The 27,807-nt window shown below is 37.4% G+C and overlaps 2 protein-coding genes across 4 annotated transcripts in view; one reads left to right on the forward strand and one right to left on the reverse strand.

The window, feature by feature from the left end:
• Nucleotides 1–89: 89 nt before the first annotated feature.
• Nucleotides 90–27,358, reverse strand: SCRN3 (secernin 3). Of its 3 annotated transcripts, none has more exons than XM_010358462.2 (8): nucleotides 27,240–27,358; nucleotides 24,634–24,800; nucleotides 22,889–23,070; nucleotides 21,803–22,002; nucleotides 19,662–19,874; nucleotides 6,726–6,888; nucleotides 4,974–5,148; nucleotides 90–1,928 (listed from the first exon to the last, which is right to left on the reverse strand). In XM_010358462.2, exons 2-8 carry the CDS (start codon nucleotides 24,790–24,792, stop codon nucleotides 1,758–1,760), a joined length of 1,263 nt encoding a protein of 420 aa, XP_010356764.2. In that variant the 5' UTR covers nucleotides 24,793–24,800; nucleotides 27,240–27,358; the 3' UTR covers nucleotides 90–1,757. The 3 variants fall into 3 exon arrangements, with proteins under 3 accessions (XP_010356764.2, XP_010356765.2, XP_030772094.1); XM_010358463.2 differs by lacking the exon at nucleotides 27,240–27,358 and adding an exon at nucleotides 25,933–26,238; XM_030916234.1 differs by lacking the exon at nucleotides 24,634–24,800 and having other exon boundaries at nucleotides 662–1,928; nucleotides 27,240–27,327.
• CIR1 (corepressor interacting with RBPJ, 1) overlaps nucleotides 27,349–27,807 on the forward strand; it is a 48,165-nt gene continuing 47,706 nt past the window's right edge. The window contains exon 1 of the mRNA XM_010358464.2: nucleotides 27,349–27,505. Coding sequence (XP_010356766.2) covers nucleotides 27,434–27,505 — 72 coding nt within the window. The 5' untranslated portion in view covers nucleotides 27,349–27,433. The remainder of the gene's footprint in view (nucleotides 27,506–27,807) is intronic.

Here is a 27,807-nt window from a genome sequence, read left to right on the forward strand (position 1 = left end):
GAGTGATCTCTAACTTGAACTATGGACTTTGGGTGATAATGTGTCAGTGTAGGGCCATCGATTGTAACAAATGTACCATTCGGGGGCTGGGATGTTGATAGTGGGGGAGGCTATGCATGTGTGCTGATAGGGGCTATATTGGAACTATGTACTTTCTGTTCAATTTTGCTGTGAACCTAAAACTGCTCCAAAAAATAAAGTCTCTTTTAAAAAAGAGTATTAGGAGGGGAATTCACAATCAGATTTAAATTTGTAATAGATTGGCCATAGTGACTCATGTGGGTAGAAATAAAGAATAAAAATGGGTGTAGGAGAACAGTTAATGCAATGGTCTAGCTAAAGATGGTGCTAGTTTAGTCTAAGGTGGCAGCAAAGGAGAAGGTGAAAACATGCTGCCCCTAGAGAAGGAAATAAGATTCCCGTAAGTGTAATGAACTGTTTGCCCTTAGTTTCCTCATCTATTAAAGGAGAGAAGAGGAGTATAGGGGTTAGAAGACAGCCTATCACTGAACCAAACTTAAAGCAAACCGAATCAACTGAGTACTTGAGTCAGACATCTTTTCTTTTGTAATGTCAACCCTATATTAGACAAGAGCAGTATCAGGCAGATGATGGTATTTATGAGAGAACTTTGAACACATAACTTCCTGAACACTTTAAATATAATGACCCACTTCTTTATTAACCTAATTGTGCTGATAGTGACTAGTAAATATGATAATGTAACCAAATACCAAAATGGACATTCTAGAAACTCAAAAATACTTAGTGTTATTTTCAGTTGGATTTTTCTTTTGTTTATATTTGCAATTTTGAGTCTTGGTAATCTTTATGTAACCTAAACATAAAGTTTTATAAACTTTAGGAAGATATTACTCATGTATAAAGTTCATAATATATAATGCATTATAGTGTTCAAAATGTTATAATGTTCATAATATACTAATACTTCTATTTCATTGCCACTACCTCATTCTTGTTTCTGTTTTCACTGAGTAAACAGAAGTAAACAATGAGAGACATTTCAGACCCAGCAACAGTATATCCTAAGGTTTTAGTTCTTTTATCTTATTCTCTAATCTCCCAAAGAAGCTCTTCTAAAAATATATCTTATTAACGTAAAAGCCTATTAAGGAGAATGACCCTAAAAATGCTAGATAATCAGAGCTACAAGCTCACTGGTTAGCCAAGTCTTGACAAAGAGCATGTTTGAGTTTACCAAAAGTACATTTGCAGAACTAATATACTGTATTGACAATGTGTAAATCTAGACATTTTTCTTGTTAGAGCTGGTTAATATTTGCCTAAAGCACAAACAACTTAACACTTGAGATATTTTTCATGACTAAAGAAAAATCTGCTTTCTTGATGTAACAGACAAAATGATTTGAGGGTACTACATAATTATAATAAATATAAACCCATGTATCATTTTAATGTTTCTTTCTTTATATATAATTGAATACTTAGCTATTGTGACAAAAAGTTACTATGGCTAAAGAAAATATGCAAGTACATCACCTGAAATAACACCTGTATCCCACGATACATGAATCCAATTCCAATGCTGTTTTCTTTCTGAGTATTTCAGCAACACTGTATGTAGTTTAATAGTCAAGATATCACTTGAATACTATCCAAGAATAATCAGATCTGCTCAAATTAGGTTTTTATAATTTACCAAGGTGAGAGATTCTGACTTTGAAGATTGCTGACCACTGATCACTAAGAACTAATATTAGCTGAACATATGATCACTAAGAACTAACATTTGACTGATAAATTTGAATTTCATCTTTTGCACACTGAGGAAAGAGATTAACAATTTTCTCCACATCAAGATGCTTGTTTTGAAGGATTGATTCCATCTCTCTGAATAGTTCTTTCTCCAGTTTCCTCATGTTGTCCAACATTATTTTGGCTTTTTCCTAAACAATTAAAAATATAAAGATAAATATATATACACATACACATAAATCTAACCAAATTCAACCCACCTCTACAGATAAGGATTGTTCATTCTGGCATCTAATTGTGGTTTGGTTCCCTTCCTGTTCTTTAGAGACAGAAAGAATGAAATTCTTTGGGAAAATCATTGCTCTAGATTGAGTTAATGCATGAATACCAAATTATTTTTAGTAGAAAAGACAAAAACAATTATGAGAGTAGTTTATAAGTAAAATACCTAAAAAGACAACAGGACAACAGAAAATCTCATATGAACTGTCTATGTGGAAGGCTGCTGAAAACTGAGGCTGAAATATTTTTATCAATTTAGATCTTTTACGTTTAAAACCAGTATTATCAGCTTAATAAAATAGAACAGTAATGTCCAGGAAAAAATCAACTAAAAGAAGACATTTCCTCTATTACTTCATCTTTATTTCAATAAAGGGAGAAAAAACGTCCATGATTCTTAACAGAAAGTAATTTTTAAATTGTTGATGAATCACCATTATCAGTTATAAGGTACTTATTTAGAGAAAAAGTATGTAAGAAAAAACTTGGCCAGGCACCGTGGCTCAAGCCTGTAATCCCAGCACTTTGGGAGGCCAAGGCGGGTGGATCATGAGGTCAGGAGGAGTTCGAGACCAGCCTGCCAATATGGCAAAACCCCGTCTCTATTAAAAATACAAAAATTAGCTGGGCGTGGTGGCGCACGCCTGTAGTCCCAGCTACTCAGGAAGCTGAGGCAGGAGAATCACTTGAACCTGGGAGGCAGAGGTTGCAGTGAGCCGAGATTTCACCACTGCACTCCAGCCTGGACGACAGACTGAGACTCCGTCTCTAAATAAATAAATAAATAAATAAAGTCACTAAAAAGTGAGCATACTTTTTTTTTTTTTTTGAGACAGACTCTCACTCTGTCGCCCAGGCTAACGTGCAATGGCACAGTCTCAGCTCACTGCAACCTCCACCTCCCAGGTCCAAGCAATTCTCCTGCCCCAGCCTCCTGAGTAGTTGGGATTACAGGTGCCCGTCACCACGTCCGGCTAATTTTTGTATTTTTAGTAGAGAGGGGGTTTCGTCATGTTGGTTAGGCTGGTATCAAACTCCTGACCTAAGCTGATCTACCCGCCATGGCCTCCCAAAGTACTGGGATTACAGGTGTAAGCCACTGCACCTGGCCTGTGAGCATAATTTTTAAAATTTGAACCATTATGGGGTAGAACTCTACAAAACAAATAAACTTAACATGGACTTCAATATGAAATCGTATGCAGTTTTCATCTGAGGAAATACTACATTTCATACTAATGAGAAAAAAATGGATTTTGTCTATAAATGGTATTGGAATAATTAGTCACCTTTTGGGAAAACAGAGTTAGAATCCCTACTTCATGAAAGACACAAAAGTAAATTCCAGATGGACTAAAGAACTACATTTTTAAAACACACATATATGTGCTAGAAGTTATATTTATACGGAGGTGAGGCAGGCCTTTTGAAACATGAAATCAAGGTGCCTTACAGCAAAAGACTAATAAATATAATTGACTAAGTTTAAAATTTTTGTCTGACAAAAAAGTTAAATGTCAAACAATAAACTGGAATAAAATTCTGCCTTATTACAAACAGTTAATATTCACATATTTTTGCCTATTTAAAGCAAAAAATATAAAAATAAAAATAACCCAAAATCAATGGAAAAACAGCCTAAGGGAAAAAATAGACAAGAAATTTAAAATAAAATATTCATGACCAATAGACATAGGAGAAGGTTTTCAATCTTACTAGTAATCAAGAAATGTAAATTAAAACTACCAGTAGGACTGACTCTCCCTAAGACACAAAAGAAGTTATTTACAGAGCCAGGACCAGAACCCAACTCTTTCACTCTTCTTCCCTCAAATTCCATTATCTTTCCACTACTTTATGTTGTCAATCAATATTTTATGATTTTTAAGTAAAGTCTAAAATAGTTACAACTTTAGAATTTTTATTTAAAAATAAAAATGTAAATAAAATTTTTCAAGTAAAAATAGGAAGTCTGGCAGAGCTTGTTGCTTTGAGCCTAAGTGAAATAGGTGAGGGAAAAAAAACCACGTAGCAACAATGCCAACACTGCAGACAAAAATAAATTATTACCTGGAGGAAAATTCATTTAATCCGTTTCAGTGTGAATAGAATGTAAATGTATATGCCTTGACAAAGTAAAAGGAATTATAGGCAAGAAAAACCAGGAGGTAGAAACAGACGAGAAAAGATTTAAGATGGTTAATGTTTTATTTCATTGCAGGCGGTCAACGGATGGATGGCTTTAGGCAGCCCTTCCATTCCCTTCTTACCTATTATTTTTCTTTAGCAAGCTGAATAGGTATAGACATTATAAAATGACCTATCTATCTATACCAGAAAAAAATAAATCCTTATTTCTAGAGAAGGGAGTTTGAGTGATATATTGCTCTTCTATAATGCTTACATTTTAAAATAATGAGGATGTATCACTTTTTAAAAAGTAAAACTAATTATTATTTTAAGTCTCTGAGGTTTTAAGTCACTTTCAATTAATTTTAATCTAGGCCTGTATGATTAAGAACATTACATTAAGAAACCAGGTCAACCGCTCTCCAGTGGCTTTGTAATTTTTGGTGTGGGATATATACTAAGCAAGTTACTTAAACTCTCCTAGACTCAGATACTTTATCAGAAAGTAGGAATCAAAATAGTACCCATTTCATAAAGTGGTTGTGAAGATTAAAGTAAACCATGTAAAAGTACTATGTAAGTGCTCAACAAATGTTAGCTATTGTTATTATGTTTAATGTACTAAATTTCTCTACAAGATTCACAATACATGTATTCATAACCAAAGATAATAATAATACAGCTCTAGTATAGTCTGAAGATCTAAACTAATTCTAAACCTATTTTTTAAAAGAAGGGAGGAAAGCTGATACTCCAAAGTTCAAAATACAGATTGAATCAAACTTTATACTTAATGATATAACAAAGAATACAAACTATCTTACCTCATTATTATGTACCACTTCCAATGCCTGTTGATGTTTTTGGTAGAGTGGGTGTCTTCTGTCAGGCTTAAAATGTGACTTCTTTTTAACTAGATCTTCAAGTTCAAATGTTGGTGAACTGGTATCCAATAGTTGTGAAATATGTGGCACAAATATGAAAGGCTTAAAAACAGATCTAGAAGAAAGAGTCTTTATTAAATTATCATGTCAATATATAAAAATATTCAGTGTTATTCTAAGTCTTCCAAGATTCTCTCTAATTAGATGTTTCTGTTAATGATGTTACATACTAACTTGTTCCTGTCACATTAGTTATACCCATGCCTGTCTTCTCTGATACACCGGGATCTCCTTGGGGGCAGGGAACCATACTTTTTTAGTCTTGTGTTCCCATGAACTTAACAGAGGACCTGGCACATAAACAGAGTCAGCAAAGTAATAGTTTGCCTTTCCTACTTCACATTCTACAGTTGGAGGATAAGAGCAACCATTAATGTCATAGACCGAGGATTAGGACTTGGGGTGAACATCAGCGCCAGTGTCAGTAAGGAGGACACATGCTGGGCACAGTGGCTCATGCCTGTAATCCCAGCACTTTGAGAGGTCAAGGTAGGAGAATCTCTTGAGACCAGGAGTTCAAGAACAGCCTTGGGCAACATAGCCAGACCCTATCTCTACAAAAAAATTAAAAATTAGCCAGGCAAGGTGGCATGCACCTGCAGTACCAGCTACTAGGGAAGCTAAGGTGGGAGGATCACTTGAGCCCAGGAGTTCAAGGCTACAGTGTGCTGACTGTGCCACTGCACTCCGTTCTAGCCCGGGCGACAGAGCAAGGCCCCGTGTGGAAAAAAAAAAAAAAAAAAAAGGAAGACTCAAATGTTTTATTCCATTTTCTTGAAGATATTTTTAATAATATGAAAGGCTGCTACACTAAGAGATAGTGAATATAAAATCATTTCTAAATGTAATGTGCATTTCGTGAGATACTAGTGACTTAAATCAAGATAGTCAACAAAAGTATTACCTAAAATATAACTGGACTGGATGCAGTGGCTCATGCCTATAATCCCAACACTTTGGGAGGCTAAGGCAGGTGGATCACTTGAGGCCAGGAGTTGGAGACCAGCCTGGGCAACAAGGTAAAATCTTGTCTCTATGAAAAACACAAAAATTAGCCAGGCTTGGTGGCGTACGCCTGTAATCCCAGCTACTAGGGAGGCTGAGGCATGAGAATCTCTTGAACCTGGGAGGCAGAGGTTGCAGTAAGCTGAGATCATGTCATTGCACTCCAATCTGGGTGACAGAGTGAGACTCTGTCTCAAAATAATAATAATAATAATTAAATAAAACTGGAACTATTGATATTTTAAGTTTCATATGTATTTTCTAGATATGAGTGCATAAGTAAATCCTGCACAACTACATCATTTAACCTTTGTACTGTTATGAATTATCTAATATCATATCTGAAATCTGAGTAAGAAAATCTACTTTCTTTTCTTGACAATGTTAAATCTATTTGTAGGAAGGAGTAGGGATAACGCATACAAGAAACTATTCACATTTCCTCCCCATAAAAACAGAACAGTTGCGCATATGTGAATGTTGCAGATTAAAGCCTGAACAGAAAATATATTAAAAATTATCATCCTAGTTGTATAAGAAAAATTTATCCTGACAAAATTATTAACATACTAATGACTTTACTCCATCCCCTGACCCCTTGCTGGTTTAGAGTATTTTGTGGTTCACCTCTCAGAATCAGGAGTCCCTGTAAAGAAGTGAATGCAAGGAAGGCTGGAGTCTTGAGGTAAAATAGAAACCATGCTTGCAGTGGTCAGGAATTCTCCCTCCATATTAATGCCACTTGGTTTATCTCGAAGAATTTCCATCATTGTTTCAAAAGTTATATTTCCTAGGGAAATAATTTTTAAAATCATCAAATACATATGCATATACAGATGCCTTGCAAATATGAACTGCTTTCTCTACTGATAATATATGAGTTATTAGTCTTGACATCAATTAAGAGACTGACTATAAACAAACTTTGTATCAACTACAATTAGATTCATTCCACTATCACAAGAAAGGTATTTTATTTTAAATATAAATATGCAAAGTCTCAAAGCCATTGTAACAGGTAAAAAATTCCTAGAAAAAGGAATTAATAATGCAAAAATATATTCAATCCCATTGCCCTTACAGAACTTTTTTTTTTTTTTGAGACAGAGTCTTGCTCTATGAGCCTAGAGTGCAGTGGTGTGATCTTGGCTCACTGCAATCTCTGTCTCCTAGGTTCAAGTGATTCTCGTGCCTCAGCCTCCCAAGTAGCTGGGACTACAGTCATGTGCCACCATGCCCAACTAATGTTTGTATTTTTGGTAGAGACAAGGCTGGTCTTGAACTCCTGACCTCAGGTGATCCTCCCCAGCTTGGCTTCCCAAAGTGCTGGGATTACAGGTGGGAGCCACTGCACCCAGCCTATGCCTGGCTAATTTTTAAATTTTTCTGCAGAGATGGGGGTCTTGCTATGTTGCCCAGGCTGGTCTCGAACTCCTGGCCTTAAGCAATCCTCCCCCATCAGCTTCCCAAACTGCCAGGATTACAGGAATGAGCCACTGTGCCTAGTCTTTTGTCTTTAATTGAAAAAATTAAGTAAATATAACATAGTTACTGATGATTTGGATTTAAGTAGACCATTTTATTATTAGTTTTCTATGTATTCCATCTATTCTTGGTCTCTTTTTCTCTGTTCTTGTCTTCTTTTTAACTTATCAAGTATTTATTACTACAGTTCTCCCATCAGCTTATTATTTATACACTTTAAAAAATCTTATTACTTTCTCTTGATTTACTACAGTTGGCCTTAAATTAGTTCTTTACCACTTACCAATCAATGCAAGAAGGACCCATACAGAACTTAGCTCCAATTACTGCCTATCTTTTGTGCTATTCTAATGCATTTTAATTTCTACTGTGTTCGTCTGGGTCTTCCGAGAAGCAGATGCCACAACATGGGATCAAATATTTTAGGGGAAATGCCTGTGACAGAAAATGGGGAGGGAACCTGGAAAGCCTCAGAGAATCATCAGACTATGATACAATCTGAAGTCTGAATTTAGCAGAGAAGGAAGAGAAGTTGGAGAAGTATCCCAGGCTGCCATGCCATCTAAGGAAAGCCTGGCCAGGCTGTCAAGGAGTCCTTGATCCACGTTAGCCATTAGAGGAGTCCTGTGTATCCCTAGAATGGGCCTGCCTTTATCCTCCTGCCGCTCTCAGTCACTGGTCAAAAGCATGCTGTGGAAAATATAGTGCTCCACGAAATCCATGCACAATAGACTTTAAGCACTGCAGCCATGGCCATTGGTTAGGAAGTTATTATTATTTTCAACAATGTTTAGTTTTACCTATGTATTTACTGTTTCTGCTGCTCTTCATCTGCTACTGCGTACCTTGCTTCTATCTGCCTGAAGAATGCCCATTAGCATTTCTTTTAGTGCCAATTGTCTAGTAATCGTTTTATTTCACCTTTATTTTTAGAGGATATTTTCACTAGCTACACAATTCTAAATTAGTAGTTATTATCTTTCTCCATCACCTTAAAGTTGTCATTTTACAGTCTTTAGAATTCCCTCCCTTCTGCTGAAAAGTTAGCTGTCAGCTTTATATTTGTTCTTTGAAGATATTTTTTTTCCTCTGGATGTGTTTCAGATTTTTCTCTCTGTCCTTTTTCCCCCTCAGAAATCTTACTATATGGGCCTAGGTGTGGTTTCCTCTTGTTTGTCCTTCTCAGGATTTGTAGAGCTTCTTGAGGCTGTTGCTTGATGACTTTTATTAGTTTGGGGAAATTCTTGGCCAATATCCTTCAACTATTGCTTTTGCCCTTCCCTATTTTCTCTCTCCTTTCCTGTTGAGTCTCCAATCTTATGTATATGAGACCTTTTCACTGAGTCCTATATATGCCTCTCAGATCCTTGTCTATATTTTCTAAACTTTTATCTCTGTTTGAATTGGAACCTTTTCTACTGATCTTCCAGTTCACTAATGTTTTTCTTCTGTTATACCTAATCTGTTGTTAAATCAATCTATTGAATTCTTAATTTCAGTTATAATTTTTCAGTTGTATTATTTCCATTTGGTTCTTTTACAGACTCCAGTTCCCTGATGAAATTCTCCATCTTTTCATCTAATTATTTTGAATATATAATGGTAATTTTAAAGTCTGTTTCCAATAAAGCTAATGTGTAGACAGCCTATATGTCAGATTCTACCATCTACTTTTTCTCTTGGTTTTCAGTCATTTGGTCTTATTTCTTAGCATGCCTGATACTTTCCAATTGAAGGAAATTTTATAGAGGCTCTGCATGATACTTTCTTTCACAAAGCATTTAATATTCTTCTGGCAACCAGATAGAATATACATAGATTACCTTGATCCAGTGTTGAGACTAGTCTACCCCTTGTTTGTTCTTACTCTTCCTAAGGAGTAGCATTTCTGGGATCTCAATTGAAAGCTCAGGGGTATTTCCCAGGTACCTTCTTCTTGGTTGGCCCTCCAATCAAATTTTTGTCCCTAAGGCCTTGTGAGACTGCCAAAAATCTCTGCTTAGCTTTTAGGGCTCCTAGCAGCTACTTTCTGCTTAATTTCACAGTGTCATGTCTCATCCTACCTACTGCTTAGTGCTGCTTAGAAGTTGGCAATTGCATTAAGAAACTGTGATATAGAAAGTCAAGGTCTTCTCAATGTGTAGAGTCTTCTCTCAGTCTTCAGGATCTAGGCTCCTCATCTCTACTCTTTTGTGTACTCTTTTGGGTATTCATCCATGTCTTCCAACAACAGGGGTTTTCTCCCTCCAGATCTCATAGTTATTCTTGGAAGGAAGTTGGTCTAATACCAGCTACTCCTTCATAACCAGCCCTGTGCTTTTTAACACTCCACTGCACTATTATGCCTCCCATTTACTAAATACATCAGTCTCTTTTTACCCTGAAGTAGTACCAGTTTCTTAATAACAGTAATGAATGTGGTGAATCCAGGTAACAAGTACAGTTAAAAAACAAAACAAAACAAAACAGGCCAGGCATGGTGGCTTATGCCTGTAATCCCACCAGTATGGGAGCCTGAGGCAGGAGTATCACTTGAGCCCAGGAGTTTGAGACCAGCCTGGGCAACATGGCAAGTCTGTCATCTATTACAAAAAAAAAAAATGTAGCCACATGTGGTAATGCATGCCTTTAGTTCCAGCTTCTCAGGAGGCTGAGGCAGGAGGACTGTTGAAACCCAGGAGATTGAGGTTACAGTGAACTATGATCGTGCCACTGCACTCTAGCCTGGGCGACAGTGCAAGACCCTGTCAATCAATCAGTCGATCGATCACAAAACATAGTTTCTGCCAACAGATATTTTTGATACTTTATATGGAAATGTTTAATTATTATATTTCAATTAGTTCTAAAGAAACAAAAAACTTTCACTTAACATGGTTGATTAACCACAGGTATCTCCTTCCTCTCTCTCAAAACCCTAAAATGACAGTAAAAGAATAAAAAATGAAGTAACTGTTAAAAAAAAAAAGAGAGCATGAAAAACAAGAATCTCCACTCCCCGCCCCACTATTCCCATAATTGGGAATTAAAAGAAAAAGCTCATGGCAAGCCTGTGTCCAAATTGTAATTCATAATATTTCAAATTAAAACTGACTTCCATATAAAATAATATAATGTTCTGCCCTCAGTTAATTATGCAGGTTACCATTTTATGTTAATGACAATAGATTTATACAAGTCTACATTGTCTTATCCAGTTTCTCCACAATATAGCCATTACTTCAAAATCAAGAAAAATAACTTATTGAATTTATAGATAACTTGTTACAGAAGCAATATATTTCTGTTAGTTTTGAAAAACACAGTAAAGAAGGTGTGCCTAAAAGCAGCCCTTAATATTAAAACTAAACAATAAAGCAAAAACCTGCCATCCACACCTATATATCAGGCACACAGTTTCAACACCTAGTGAGCCTTTAAAATGATTCAAATCCAAATTCCTACAAATGGCAAGTTTTAATAAAAACAGTGTCAGAACCATAATACTGTGATAATACAGGTATTATGAAAATACTTTCTGTATTCGAAACCTACAATTCTCAAAATGAAAGGAGGATTTACATGATCACTTGAGTAGGATAGCTATAAGTAATCCACTAGCAAGCATTGAATAAGTACTGAGACTGCAGTGGCAGGGTTCAGTAAAATAAATGCAAAACACAGGGTGTAAATTTCATTGTAATTTAAGCTAGTTATTTAAAATACATGAGTGAATATAGATTCAATTTGGATATACATGCAGCACAGTTAATAGCTATCAGGTAGGGATAGTTGGAAAGAAGAGAGGCAGGCTGTTCTATCTAGAAAAATCATAGGAAAAATTAACTATAATGTACTGGTAGACAATTTTCTGTGAAAGTATTAGAAAGACATATTCTTTTGTCAAAGCACAGAAAGCTAGATGAACTACACTTCACACTTGAGAAAAAGTACGTTTCATGTCAGATGCATCTATTCCTATAATCACATATGTAATTCAAATCTATGATTCAGTTATTCTTAAATATAACTGAATTATTATTATGATACAGTAGCTAATTGGCTTATAATTATTTCTATCTTTTTTCCTTCCTTTTGTCCAATTACCCTAAACCTTAGAATTCTTGGCATTTTCCTCTCCATCTTAATTATGCATTGTTGTTCTTTATTTTTAAAGAATATCTGCTAAATGTATTTCCTGAGCCTTTAAATTTATTACTAGTAAAAAGTACACAACTGTGATCTTTGTTAAACTATCTGCAAATTACAATTACAATTTAATTCAAATCAACTAACAATACTTTAATTTATTCAATACTTACTAAGAACACACAATATAGTGAATTAGGTGCTGAGAGAAAAATATGACAAATAAGAAAGTCCATTTTTTTCAATTTCATAGAGAAGAGCACAAACACTGGTGGTTTCTTCATTTGTAAAATGAAGATATCTATTTCACATGGTTGCTTAAAGAATAATATAATTAGGCCGGGCGTGGTGGCTGATGCCTATAATTCCAGCACTTTGGGAGGCCAAGGTGGGCGGATCATGAGGTCAGAAGTTTGAGACCAGCCTGGCCAACAAAATGAAACCCTCTCTCTACTGAAAATACAAAAAATTAGCTGGGCGTGGTGGCGGGTGCCTGTAATCCCAGCTGCTTGGGAGGCTGAGGCAGGAGAATCACTTAAACCCGGGAGGTGGAGGTTGCAGTGAGCTGAGATCTTGCTACTGCACTCCAGCCTGGTGGACAGTGCAAGACTCCGCCTCAAAATAAAAAAAAGAATAATATAATTAAATCATTTAGTTCAGTATCTGGCCCTTGATAAAAGCAGTTAATAAATGGGAGTAGGTGTTGCTGCAACAGCCACTCCTGATCTACTTTTTTTTTTTTCTTTCTTAAATTTTGAGTTCTGGGATACGTGTGCAGGACGTGCAGGTTTGTTATATAGGTAAACGTGTGCCATGGTGGTTTGCTGCACATATCAACCCATCACCTAGGTATTAAGCCTCGCATGCTTTAGCTATTTTTCCTGATGCTGTCCTTTTACAGTAAGTCAAAAGTTAAAATCCTTAGTATAACATGCTTTAGCATTTTCTACATACTTATCTATCTACATGGGGGAAAAAGATAGTTTAGATAACCTATTTGTAAAACTATAAACTAACATTAAGAAACTTTACAGAAAACTTTTCATATTATAACATGTTCTTTTGGAAATTAAAATATAAATATTAACTACTTTGAAAACAATAATGTAAAGGCATTCTACAAATATTCTGTCAAACTTTTTCCTTTTTTTATACTGAGATTGGATTTATTTAAATAGCTGTATTAGCACCAAACAACATTAATAATAAAAAGTAAAAGAAACATATATACAGGGGAATGTACTTATAACATCATGTAAAAAAATCCGGCCGGGCGTGGTGGCTCAAGCCTGTAATCCCAGCACTTTGGGAGGCCGAGATGGGTGGATCGATCACGAGGTCAGGAGATCGAGACCATCCTGGCTAACACGGTGAAACCCCGTCTCTACTAAAAAAATACAAAAAAAAAAAAAAACTAGCCGGGCGAGGTGGCCGGCGCCTGTAGTCCCAGCTACTTGGGAGGCTGAGGCAGGAGAATGGCGTAAACCTGGGAGGCGGAGCTTGCAGTGAGCTGAGATCCGGCCACCGCACTCCAGCCTGGGCGACAGAGCGAGACTCCGTCTCAAAAAAAAAAAAAATCCTTCGCCACTTCCTGTGTACCTATCAATCAAAGACTGAAAATATCCAACAGCATCAGCTTTATTCTAGAATCTTACTCTATTTTTGCTACAGGTTTGAGTTAATATCTTGAATTTCAAGTGGATAGGAGTGCCTACCTCCTGAGACTACTCCTACCCCACGCTCCACCCTCAATCACCACCACCTTTTGGGTGAAGTTCTAAACCCAGGAAGGGAAGAGGATGAGTTGTCCTCTCAGACAAAGGGAGATGCAAATCATCCCTCTGGGATGGTTAGGTTATTATCTCCGAGGAGTTGATTCTTCTAAAATGGAAAACTACACTCTTTACCCTCAAATCTTCCATCTAGCCTATCTCTACAAATGGCATTTCCAACTGTTCATTGGTTCCCAGCAGAAACCTGGCATTCATTTGTGACATCTCTCTCTCCCTCTCTAACCTTCACTCCAATTAATTAAGTCCTGTCCATTCTGCCACAAAAGTATATGCCAAATCTGTCCACTTTGCTCCATCTCCATGCCACCACTGCCATTTCTGGGCTGGCTAACCCTTATGAAAATTAGAGAAAGGAGCCTCTTCTTTGGGGCAGATAGTGGGGCTGGATTTGCTTGGTGGCCCTGGACCCCAGACCAAGCCATCCTGTACTGTTGTAATCAATTCCTTAATGTTTTGGCCACACCCTCATAATTAGCATATAATTTGTTTAATGAATACATGAGAAGCAAATATCAATCACTGACTGATCCATCTCAGAGTAGTTGCTTTCTGACTGCTTTATAGAACCATTTACCAGCCAGGCACAATGACTCGCACCTGTAATCCCAGCACTTTGATAGGTCAAGGTGGGCAGACGGTTTGAGCCCAGGAATTCGACACCACCCTGAGCAACATGGTAAAACCCTAGCTCTACAAAAAAATACAAAAATTAGCCTAGCATGGTGGTGCACACCTGGAATCCCAGCAACTCAGGAGGTTGAGGCACGAGAATCGCTTGAACCTGGGAGGCAGAAGTTGCAGTGATCTGAGATCACGCCACTGCACTCCAGCCTGAGTATCAGATCGAGACACTGTCTCAAAACACTTTTTTTTTTAATAGAAACATTTTATCCTTCAAGTGAAGGAGGGTATATTAGTCACATTTTTTATTAGTAGCATGACCCTTTTAGCAACTATCTGCCACTCAGTAATCTAAATAAAACTTACTTTGCTGGAATTATTCAGAAGCAAAGGAAAAAAATACATTGGAAGTTATTTTTTAAGAGTTAGTAATAACCCAACATGAAAATGGGAAAAGGATACATTAATAAACAACTTACAAAGCAATTACAAATTTTCAGTAAATGTAAGAATATATCTAATTTCACTAAAAAAAATTAAAATTATAACATGCCATTTTTTTCTTTTTTCTCTTTGTGGGTACATAGTAGGTGTATATATTTACATGCCATTTTGCCTACAAAATTTATAAAGGTTGAAAAAACCCTGTATTGATAAGCATGTTAGAAAATGGGTACTCCAATATTGTTGGCAGTAATTTAAATTTATGTAACTTTTCTGGTGGTCATTTAACAATGTGTTTCAAAAACCTTCAAATGTGCATAAGCTTTGACCTGATATTCTACTTCCAAAAACTCATTTTTAGAAAATAGTCATGGGGCTGGGCGCGGAGGCTTGGCCCGGTGCAGTGGCTCACGCCTGTAATCCCAGCACTTTGGGAGGCCTAGGTGGGCGGATCATTTGAGGTCAGTTAAGACCAGCCTGGCCAACATGGCAAAACCCGTCTCTACAAAAAATAAAAAAATTAGGCAGGCGTGGTGGCAGGCACCTGTAATCCCAGCTACTTGGGAGACTGAGGCAGGAGAATCGCTGGAATCCACGAGGCAGAGGTTGCAATGAGCTGAGATGGTGCCACTGCACTCCAGCCTGGGGGACACAGCAAGACTCTGTCCAAAAAAAAAAAAAAAAAAGAAAAAAGAAAAGAATAGAAAAGAAAATAGTCAGGGGTGTGAATATAAATAAACTATAAGCATGTTATATAATTTCAATAATGAAAAACTAAAACTAACCTAAATAACAGGGATTTGATAGCTAAAGTATGATTCATGCAATCTTTATTATACAATGATTAAAATACTACCATAAAGAAATAACAAAATAATAGGATGCTACACATCTGTTTTAAAAAATGAGAATGTTCTGGCCAGGCGCAGTGGCTCACGCCTGTAATCCCAGCACTTTGGGAGGCCGAGGCAGGCGGATCATGAGGTCAGGAGATTGAGACCACGGTGAAACCCCATCTCTACTAAAAATACAAAAAATTAGCTGGGCACAGTGGCGGGCGCCTGTAGTCCCAGCTACTCGGGAGGCTGAGGCAGAAGAGTGGCGTGAACCCAGGAGGCAGAGCTTGCAGTGAGTCGAGATCGAGCCACGGCACTCCAGCCTGGGCGACAGAGTGAGATTCCGTCTCAAAAAAAAAAAAAAAAAGAGATTGTTCTGTTCTGTATATATTGAAACAGAATGATCTACATTATATATTGCTAACTCATCTACACTGTATATTGTTAACTAAAGTTATGTGGAGAAAAGTGTAAATAGCATGAATAGCATGCTATCATTTCTGTAAAAAAAGAAAAATTACATATTTGTTTCATTAAGCATATATCATCTCTGGAAGAACACATAAGGAACTACATATGGGAAAAAAACTGAATATCTCGGGACAGGGTAGGAAAGAGAGACTTCATTGTATAATCTTGCGTACTTTTGAATTTTGAATCATATGCATATATTAATTTTTATAAGTAAAATAATATCATAGAATATTAAATGACATGGGAAGGAGTTCTACTTTCAATGGGGCTAAGTGAGCTCCCATCAGGTCAATCGTCCTGCAGATAACTATCAACTTGGGACAAAATACAGAAAAACAACTACCTGAAGGCTCTTTACAATTAACAACCGAAGTAACATTCTGGAGGAAAGCTGAAAGTTGGGAGACAGAATGAAGCATAGGGTAAGTCTATTTTTGTTATGGCTTTGGCTTGAGGGAAGCCCATGGTCAATGCTGTGTCATTTTATGCAGGCAGCAATAGAAAACCTTGGTGTTTCTGGCCTGAAGAACCAGACCTCCACCACAAGCAGTAGAAAGTGAGGGGGCAGGCTGGGTGCAGTGACTCATGCCTGTAATCCCAGCACTTTGGGAGGCCTAGGAGGGTGGATCCTGAGGTCAGGAGTTCGAGACCAGCCTGACCAATATGGTGAAACCCCATCTCTACTAAAAATACAAATATTAGCCGGGCATGGTGGCATGCGCCTGTAGTCCCAGAATGAGTTGAGATCGTACCACTGCACTCCAGCCTGGGTGACAGAGCAAAACTCTGTCTCAAAAAAATAAAAAAAAAAAAAAAAAAGAAAAGAAAAGAAAGTGAGGGGGCAATCCCATAAAGGAGAGTCAGAGAGAGAGAACTCCCAAATTCTGTGTAAAAGAATTGCTCAAATCTCCATCTGATTGCTGATTAAGCATGTGTGGGGCAGACTGCAAACAGCTCAGCTAAGGATAAAAGAGCTAAACTGAAATTTGAGTTGCCAAGCAGGAGACAGAATTTGCAGGCTGAGTACAACCAACTAAAGTATCTGCTAAAACAAGAATTATCTATTTGTTCTTAGGTGAGTTTTGGTGTTTTGTAGCTTTCAAGGAACTGGTTCATTTCCTCCATGTTACTGTATGTCTGATTATAGTTTTGAGCCATCTTCTATGGGCTAGATTCCCATGTCAGTTGTTTACAAAACCTTTTTGCAGTGCTCTTTTACTGTCCTAAAAGAGCACTATCCAGTGGCCAGTATGGAAACTGAGCAGTTGTCTACTCTATAGGTTAGCTCTCAAAGGCTTTGGTGTGCTATTTAGGGTCAGATATACCTATGTACAGCTTAGGGTAGGCCCAGGTATTCTTATACAACTTCATGGGATTTCTTTCTTGAGCTACCTCTGCTTCTCAGTTCTCCCTGACGTTCTGGCTTCCAGGGATCCCCCTTCCAGGTCCTCTAGCTAGAACAACAGAGCCTTGGTGGTCTCCCTTCTTTGCCCAACTGCTTCCCACATCTGGGTCTGCCTCTGAGGCCAAGAGGCAGGAAAACAGAGAGAGGGCAAAAAGCAACAGAATTTCTCCTATGGTCTTTGGACCACAATTCCTCTAGTGGGAGAGAATTCCCTTCCCTTAGAGTTTAGATGCCTCCCAGCAGCTGCTACCATCATCACATAACCATCACAAGATTGCAGATTCAGGACTGGAGTTTGCCTGGGAGCTGGGACGAGACAGAAAGAAAGCAGCAAAAAAATTAATTAATTCATTAATTAAATTTAGTTAAATAAAAATTCCCAGGAGATTTCTCCCATGCTGTGTCTTGTTGGTGTCCACCTTCCCTCTCCTCAGACAAGAAAAAGAAGGTATCTCTTGGAGCTCTTTCTGTTGACACCCAGAACATAGTTCTGGGATTCATGCTGTTTAACACTAGGCTGGAAGAAATGAGAAAAACAACAACAACAACCATAACCATGAAACTCACTCCTGGATCATTCCTGCTTTGACTCTGCTTTTTTTGCCCTGCTGACTGCTCCTTTTTACTTTTAAGACTCCTCAGAAAGCTGCTCCATGCATTCTTTCCAGATTTTTAGTTATATTCAGAGAGAGAAAGACAGAGTAGAGTTTACTTATTCCATCTTACCTGCAACCAGAACCAGCCTCCATTAAATGTTAAGGAACTATACTCTAATTATTTAATTTTTAATTTTTAAAAAATTTTTGAGACAGAGTCTGGCTCTGCTGCCCAGGCTGGAGTGCAGTGGTGCAATCTCGGCTCACTGCAACCTCTGCCTCCCGGGTTCAAGTGATTCTCCTGCCTCCGCCTCCCAAGTAGCTGGGATTACAGATGCCTGCACCACACCCGGCTAATTTTTGTATTTTTAGTAGAGACGGGGTTTCACCATATTGGCCAGGGTGGTCCTGAACTCCTGACCTCAAATGAACTGCCCTCCTCGGCCTTCCAAAGTGCTGGGATTACATGCGTGAGCCACGGCGTCCAGCCACTCTTTATAATTATTATTATAAAGATGCTAAACATGCTTAAGGATTTTTTTAAAACTTGAAAGTAAAGAATAGAGAAATGGGAGTTATACAGAAAGAACCAATGGAACTTGTAGAGATTAAAATTATAATAAATTAAAATATTACTAGATGAGATTAATAGCAGATTAAATGCAGAAGAAAAGATGAGTGAACTTGAGGACATAACAGTAGAAACTATCATAATAGTCGTAGAAGCTACATCTTCACCTGAACCCCCATGTAACAAATATTTTCAATGGCAAATACACGTAGATTCATTATAGCAGATTTCCCATTTGGATGGGAAATTGGAGTAAAATATAAACATTTGTCATATCAAATATTTATATAATGGGTATAGAAATACAGGTATGCTGGGATCTTGTCTGGTTTACTGGTTATAAACCGTGTTTGTTTCTCACCAGGTAGCTCCAGGTGAGCCCCCAAAATGAATGTGGCTCAGAGTTCAATCTCTTACAAGAAACTGTATTGATCCATATCCTGGAGCAGCAGGCAGCTCAATTCCATCCTAAACTCTGGGTAGGGAGTGGACTAGCATTTTTCAGATCGTAGCCTTAATAAGGAGTCCAGTTCCTGTTCCCCAAATGTTGATCTTTTTCACCTATACACGTACATTCTCATGGATGTTAACACTCTAGCGTCTAACGTGTGTATCTGGTCCAGAATCCCCCAACTGACATGGAGATGAGGAGGATTGTGTGGGCCCTCTGTTCATTTTTGGTACCTGGTGATTTTCTCTTCTTGTATTTGAACTTAGCTATATATGTCTTTAATGTTTAAATATTTTATCCAACATTTCTCAAGTTTTGGAGTGGAAAGAGGGAATTTGTATATCTGCTCAGTTTGTCTTCTGGCCAGAAATTCTATATATAAGAAAATAATCAATAAGAGTACTACCCAAAAATAAATAACAGCAGCAGCAGCAATAGTCAAAGAAGCCTGTCTCCAGGTTGCAGTGAATTCTCAGAAGAAAAGTAATCTCAATTTTGTTTTAAGAATATTAATAAGAACTGAAAAAATGCATCTGAGCATGGAAAATCTGAACTTTACCTTCAAAAGAATCATGACCCTTTCACAATTGTATAATACTTATCTCAAAAAATAGCTTTATGACAAATAAATAGTTTTCATTTTAATAGAACAATCTTTTTACTAATTATTAATTCTCCAAAATAGATTTTGTCATTCCCATATTACATCTACATAAAACATAGTTTGTCATCCTAATATTATTTATATGATAAAATTACCTTTGTGCTTCTTTAGAAGCTTGTAGCCTTCACAGTATCTGCCTGATGAAGTCATCATCTTGGCTGTGTCAAGATAGGAATATGCTGCAGCAAAATCAAACTCCTTTTTACCATCCCACCAACCTTTCCGCTTAGCATAGTTTCTCATGTCTGGGTGTTCCCGGTCAATCTTGGTTGTTATGGAAAGCTGATTAGAAATATTACGAACTCCCTCTATTTTCAAAGAAGAGGAGAAAGAAGAAAAGTCATATTTAACATAAAGCACGTATCTGTACATTATGATGCCTAATCACTATGTAAATGCAAATATAGACTTCTAAATTTTGTGCCATGGGCATCTATTACATATTCAAAAAGACAAATGAATTATTTTAAAAATTAAACTTATTTTGAGATAATTATAGATTCACATGCAGTTATAAAAAAATAATACTGAGAGAAACTGTGTACCCTTCACCCAGTTTCCCCCAATGGTAACATCTTGCCAAACTGTAGTATAATATCACAACCAGAATATTGGTATTACTATAGTCAAGATCAAGAATACTTCCATCACTACAAGGATCCTTAATGTTGCCCTTTTATAGCCACACCTGTTGGGAGCAAGCCCCCCAAAATCTGGCCATAAACAGGCTCCAAAACTGGCCATAAACAAAATCTCTGCAGCACTGTGACATGTCCATAATGTCTACATTGTGCCACTGCTTACTGCAGCCTCGACCTCCTCGGTTCAAGCTATCCTCCCCACCTCAGCCTCTTGAGTAGCTGGAACTACAGGTACACGCCACCACACTCAGTTAATTTTTGTATTTTTTGTGGAATTGAGGTCTCACTATGTTGCCCAAGCTGGTCTCACACTCCTGGGCTGAAGTGATCCTCCTGCCTCAGCCTCCCAAAGTGCTGGGATTATAGGCATGAGCCCAGCCAATAATTTTCCATCTAATAAATAATTCCCTATCATTTAACAATTTAGTTCTTGGGCTTAGTTAGTAATAGAAAGAGAAACCAGTTGGCTAAGTTAATCTACAGCTAGACAAGGAGACCCAATGAAGGTGTTCATTTTAGATGGCCAGGTGGGGCTTTTTCAACAAAACGTATTTATTAATTTCTCTCTTGCACGTAGTACATTTAATAAAATAAAAGTGCTCAATGGTATTATCAAGCCAATTATCACAAAAAGAAAACTTCTAACAACAATGTTATACATTAATAAACTTATATGCAAAACATAAAACAAAATGTCCATCAAAACAACTGGTAATGACCTGTTTCGAAAAATAACACTCAAATCCTCCAAAGTTCAAGGCTACCTTCATGAAGCCTTTCTGAACTCCTCTAGTTCACAATAATAAGCTTTCTATTCTCTAAATGTTCAGAGCATCTATGTGTCTGTATCATTCATGCACCATTTAACATTTTCACATGTGTATCTTATCTCTCTAGTAAACTAGGAGTCCAGGAGTTAAATACCCAAGATGGACATGATTATGCTTAAACATAAGGCTATGTTCTAGTGACGAGATTCAAGATGAAAAGCTTTAAATTCTAGGTCTTTCATTTACCACCTTAAATCACTTTACATCTCTGGCTTTCCTCACCTGAAAAATTAGAGGAATATACGATCACAAAGGAAATGAGAATGAAAAATCAAAGCATTCTAAAACAATTAAATAATGTTGTTTTATTCAAAGATATCAAACTTCTGTGTTTTACTATTGTATCAACATAGCTTTTCCAACCACCAACTCACAAACACCTGTCTTTAACCCCACTCTCATTTCCTCACCTCCACACTAAAATAAGATTTTGGAGTGCAGCCCAAAGTTTAAAGGAGAAGAAATTGTAAGGGATTATTAAAGTGAAAAAGTACGATGAAACGGCCAAGAGCTGCAGCAAAGAAAGTATATACAGGTTATATGAAATTCATATTCCCAGAGGTAATGCTACCTTTTTATATTTTTCAAGAAAGTTCTTTATGGAACTTTTTCCATTGTTCTTTCAAAGTTTTAAATTTCCCTTACAGTTCAATCTTTCATTATACTAGATTATTAATCGTGGAAGCATTTAAATGCAGTACCTATAGGTAAGGGTATATTTTATTAATTGCAAAAACAAGTTAAATCACAAAAAGTTGTCCATACCTTGTACTTTTTCTGCTGCCCAGTACTTCCCTGCAGTCTCCAGAATCCAGGCTTCATTCCTATCAGCTATTAGGAAACTGTTGTGATAGCTAAATAGCATCCTACCCTCTGTGCAATTTCCACCCTGGCCATATTTTTCTAATAAGTCAACAATGACATTGAGGGCTTTTTCAGCTGTATCAGCTCTTTCAAGGCCAAGTCTAAAACAAAAATATAAAGTTCTCAGATTAAAATAAATTTCCATTATTTTTGTTAAATAATTTCATGCTCATGAGATTTTTTAAATTCCCCAAGTAAAATTTCTTTCAAGTTAACAGATGAAATGACATCTAACTTTGAAATTTTTCCTTCTGAAGTCAGTTTGGAATCATGGAAACAAAGTTTCTAGAGTCAAACAAACCTATCAAATTCAAAGTTGGTAATTCACTGTCAAGTTACTTTATCTCTGAACTTCAGATATCTCATTTGTAAAATGAGCATGATAGCCCATGAGGTTATTGTGATAATTAGTTAAGGTGTGATTAAAATATGTTAGGCACTTCCAATGAATCATAATTTCCTACTTCTTCCCTTCTCCCAAATAATAATATCTGAAAGCTGGCATAGTGCCTGTGCCTGTAATCCCAGCTACTCAGGAGCTGAGGCAGGAGAATGACTAGAGGCCAGGAGTTCAAGACAAGTGTAAGCAACATAGCAAGACCCTAGTCTCTGAAAAAAAAATTTTTTTTTAATTAAAAATTAGCCAGGTGTGGTGGCACGTGCCTTTGATCCAAGCTACTTGGGTGACTCAGGTGGGATGACTGCTTGAGCTCAGGAATTCAAGGCCATAGTGAGCCATGATCACACCATTATACTCCAGCCTGCATGACACAGTGAGATCTCATCTCAAAAAAACCAAACATTAATTAATTTAAAAAACCAAACAAAACTGAGAGTCATGAAATTGCATGTGGTACTTTAAAACATTTTGACACAAACTGCAAAGTATCAAAGCCCCCTCAAAAATAGGAAAATAAAACAAGTAAGAGTTACACAAAAATTACAAATTAGAAAAGGTCTATAGCATAAAACGTAACAAAAAATAACCTGACAAGGTCCATTCCTAATAGTGCTTCTTCATCACAAACTTCTTCTCTTCCCCATACAGCTTCATTCCCAATGCAAACTCCATGCTCATTGGCTCCCATTTCTGCCCCCCACAACCATGCTGGGCGACTCAGGACAACAGTGTACGTTTCAGGAACTTGATCAATTTCTATATACGTACACTGTAAAAAAAAAAAAAAAAAGGTCATAGCAAGAACCACAAAACCAGACAAGTTATCAAAATCCAGAATTTAAAAAAATCAGTCAGAAGACAAGACTGTTATGAAAGAGGTAAAGGAAATACAAGTAAATTGAAATTTTCAATAATAAAGGCATTACCCTTAAAACATATCCAGAATAACCCGAAAGTATTTATTCATTCAAATATTTGCTGCGCATTTCCTATTATAAAACATTCTGCCAAGAGATATGGTAGTTACAAAGATGAATCAGATAAAGATCTCACTTTTGAGAAACTAAAAGTTGTACATTAATTAAGATAAAATAAAGTATAAAGTATTAGGGTCATGAGGTGAAGACAAGGTGCTACTGAAGCTCAGGAGAAAGATGGTCTCTAGCTGTAATATCTTGAAACATTTTTGTAGATGTGTGAGTTGAAGCCTAAGGAAGTAGTTCTCAACCTCAATATCCAGTGTTTCTTAATTAGTGATATAGGTACCCATCTGGTAGCCTTCAAATACAAGAGTTTTGTCATAGGAATCTCACGTCACATTTTGAAGTCATCTATTAGGTATGTCCACAGCAATGAAAAGAATGAGAACCACTGGTTTACAGGACAGGCTAGATTTACATCTGAAGAAATAAAGTGGAAATGGTATCACAGATGAATAAGTGGTCTTAGCAAAAGAAAAAAACATGACATAGGATACAGAAAAAAGTCTAATATTTAATATGTTTTAATATTAGAATATCAATAAAATAAAATCTAAAAAGTATGAATTAGCAACAATAGCATAATTTGAAGCTCTCATTTTAAGTTCCACATTAAATGGGTTTTAAAATAAGTTTTTAAAGGTCTTTAGCATAAAGACCTTTAAATTAATTTAAAAGGTCTATAGCATAAAACGTAACAAAAAATAACCTGACAAGGTCCATTCCTAATAATTAATGTGTATACTAGCAAGTGACTGCATAAAATGTATACTGATAGTGTTAACATAGGGCCTAAAAAACCTTTTCTGATGTGTCATAAAACTGTCATTCCCAGAGTCTGGGATGACTTTCCTATTCTACATCAAGAAGAACCTATACCAATTCAGAATCAGAATCCTTTTTGTCCATCAAATTCCAGCGAACTCCAAGCCACATTAAATGTTCCTTCTCTTCTGCTGCCACAGCATGCTACTCTTACTTAAATTTAGCATTTAAACCATCCAGTTTTATAATGGGGTATAATGCATACACATCTTATTCCTATACTAGACTCTAAGCTCCTGGAATAGTCAGAGTCTTGACAGCTGACTTTAAATCTCTTGCCCTATCTAACATGCTTGCATATGGAAAGCATTCAAATATTTATTCAAAGAATGGATAATTTTATTATTATTTCAACTTCCTCCAAATCACCGAAATAAAAGATTACAGTTTATTTCTGACTCATTTATTTTTCAAATGTAAATTCCTCAATTTTAACTTTTATAGTTTCTTCCAAATTCCTATTTATAGAAATAACTTTATGATATTTTTTAAAGGCATATTGCTAACAAAACATTTATTTCACCTACCTTAAGATGTTCTCCCAGGTTATCATGAACTGCAGCAGGAAAATAAACTACCTCTTGTACTTCATCACAGAGTCTATCTGAATTTTTTCCAAAAATAATCCTGTTATCGACTGTTGCTGGAGGTAATGCCACGAAAGTGTCACAGGAAAAAGGTTCCATTTTTTAAACTAAAAATTATACAGATGTTTTAAAATTAAAAAAAAAAACTGTAAGTATATAAAAACGAAGAGTTTTACTCAATGACCAAAGGATATTATTGTCATATTTAATTAAGGATGTTCATTAAAGCTTTGATTTTTTTATTTTTATTTTTTGGAGACAGGGTCTAGCTTTTTCACCCAGGCTGGAGTGCAGTTATACAATCAGGGCTTACTGCAGCCTGGAACTCCTGGGCTCAGGAGATCCTCCCCCTTCTGCCTCCCAAAACCCTGGGATTACAGGCATGAGTGACCGTGCTTGGTTGTTCATTAAAGTTTTACATTTTGTATACTATAGCCTAAAAATCAGTAAGACTATAACTTGGGACTCAATCTTGTACTACAACTCAATAAGAAAATGGCAATGAAAACTACCTTCTTATAGTTTATAATTCACATTTATTCTCTAAGACCTTTCTCTCCTAAAGTCTTCCCTGAATTTCCTTTCACTATTTCCACATTTGGGAATCCCTGTACCTAGCTCTATTGTTGTAAAGGCTAGATTCTACTACATTTGTGTATATATAAGTCCCTTTACTGGACAGTGAGATCCTTGAGGGCTGGGAGTATGTCTTACTAATCTTTGTATTCTCATTGCTGGAACTTGTCTTATGGAAAAAAATCTTACGTGTCCAGTGCTTCCTCAAGGGGAGGAAGAAGGGGTTTTATTTGAGCTGGGAAATAATACACACAGATTATAATTCTGATGAGACTGAAATTTTGAAACAGACTCATTGATTCAGACAAAAATATGTCAATATAATTTCAAATTGTTGGCATTTCTAGGAGAAAGTTCACATATTTAATTTATAAATCGCAATTATATACTTTAATATCTAGGTTACCTCTTCAGTTGTAATTTGGAAAATCTTACATCTTCACTTACAATAGAACACCTAAAGATCCTTATTTCGCTGCCAGAATGGACACATTGTTTTACAGAGTTTCCTTCTTTCCTTCAATAATGACAAAACCTTAGAATGGCTTTACACAGGCAGATGCTAGCAATTTAAAAACAAAATTTAAATATAATAAATGTTTCCTTAAAAAGAAAACAAAATGACTAAAGAAAAACTTCAGCCTGAAACTCCTAAGGGTTTACCTGTTCTCCTAGTGAGAAGTCTGATGTCTTGATGGCTTCTGTTATTTTCTTTCTGTGTTTCAACCCTTATGTCCTGGATCTCCTTGTATTTGTGTTTTATAGTTAGTTCCATCACTATATAATTTTGGCAGACTATTTAATCTCTCTCTTCCCTATGCCTTCTGCCTCACCAGTAAAATAAAAGACACTGTTTGATGGGCTGTTAGAACTTAATAAGGCAACATGTAAAGTGTTTTGCACAGTGCATAGAACATATTAGATATTCACGTGAAAGCTGTTATTGTTATTATTTGGTAGGAGAGAAAATTTCTCATAAAGTCTTATTTTTTTTTTTTTTTTTTCTGACAGTTTAACTCTTGTTGCCCAGGCTGGAGTGCAATGGTGCAATCTCGGCTCACTGCAACCTCCGCCTCCCGGGTTCAAGTGATTCTCCTGCCTCAACCTCCCGAGTAGCTGAGATTACAGGCGCGTACCACCACACTCGGCTAATTTTTTGTATTTTAAGTAGAGACGGGTTTTCACCACGTTGGCCAGGCTGGTCTCGAACTCCTGACCTCAGATGATCCACCCACCTGGGCCTCCCAAAGTGCTGGGATTACAGGCGTGAGCTACCGCGCCCGGCTTAAGTTTATTCTTAACATTACCCTGATAGAGAACTTGGTTGGTGGGTCACCTGCGGCAGTAGCAGCCACGTCCACTCAAAAACCTGGAGTCCCAAGGGCCATCAAGCTGCAATAGGTAATCTGAGCTGCCTAACTGGGGTCGTAGGGAAAGCTAAGGAAACTTGCCGCCTGGTCAGAATGGCACTTAGCCCATTGAGGAGGTGAAGCCTTGAGAGATTTTACTAACTCCTAACGTGTATTCGTCATTCAGTAAGTCTTTATTGAACGACTTTCGGCGCCAGCACCGTACAGCTGGGGCAAGGGCCTCCGTTCTTGCAAAGCTGTCTCATTCTATTTCACGCGCTCTTAGTTCAGCCGGCGCTTTCAGAAACATATCGTTGGATTCTCGCAAACGAACTACAGTTAGGGCAGGAATTATTATCTCCATAACACAGATGAGAAAAACAGTGCAGAAAAGTTTTTGCAGCTCGAGTCAGAGTTCACAGAAAGTAACTGGCTCGAGCTTCAAGCACCTTTGGTCGAAGGGCCGCCGCGGTCCACCCCGCACCCCGGCCCTGGGCGCTCAAATCGCAGCCAGTGCAGCTGGGCTCTGCAGCCCCTCGGTCAAGCAGTATCGCGCCACAGTTGGGTCTTCCCGGTTTCTGTCTCAACAATGCTCCCCGCTCCCCCGTGCACGCCCCTCACCTGGCCTCCAAACTACCCGAAGTGACAGGTGGACGGAGGGAAGATTGGCCAGTGGAGGCATCAGTTGCCGGAAGCTGTTACCTTTGACCTCGGAAGTTCCCCCTGCCGCTGGAAATGCAGTTCCGGTTAGGAGGCTGAGTTTGTTTACGTTACTTACAGATCTAGGTGCTGTTTTCCCTAGCTCCAGTTCCAAGATGGGGAAATCCTTCGCCAACTTCATGTGTAAGAAAGACTTTCATCCTGCCTCCAAATCCAACATCAAAAAAGTGAGTAAAGAGACCCGGGGAGGGATCAGGCCCACGGAGACTGCCTTCCCAGAGGTGCTGGAAGTGAAAGTGGTGATGTCTCTGAGGTCCGTAGGACAGCCCCTGCTTCTCTAGGCCTAAAGCCCGGATAGTCTCGCCTTTCTCTGCTGAGCAGCTCGCTGACGCAGCGGGTCCTCAGCGTTTATTCTGCAACAGCGAGGAGACCGGCAGCCTAGAGAATCTTTGTCGGCCGGAATGTAAATCCGTAATACGTGAAGACTAGTGTCAAAATTCCTTAGTACTTCCCTCAGTTGATTCTGGTT

Source organism: Rhinopithecus roxellana, chromosome 14, assembly GCF_007565055.1.
Source record: "Rhinopithecus roxellana isolate Shanxi Qingling chromosome 14, ASM756505v1, whole genome shotgun sequence".
Classification (NCBI taxonomy): domain Eukaryota; kingdom Metazoa; phylum Chordata; class Mammalia; order Primates; family Cercopithecidae; genus Rhinopithecus; species Rhinopithecus roxellana.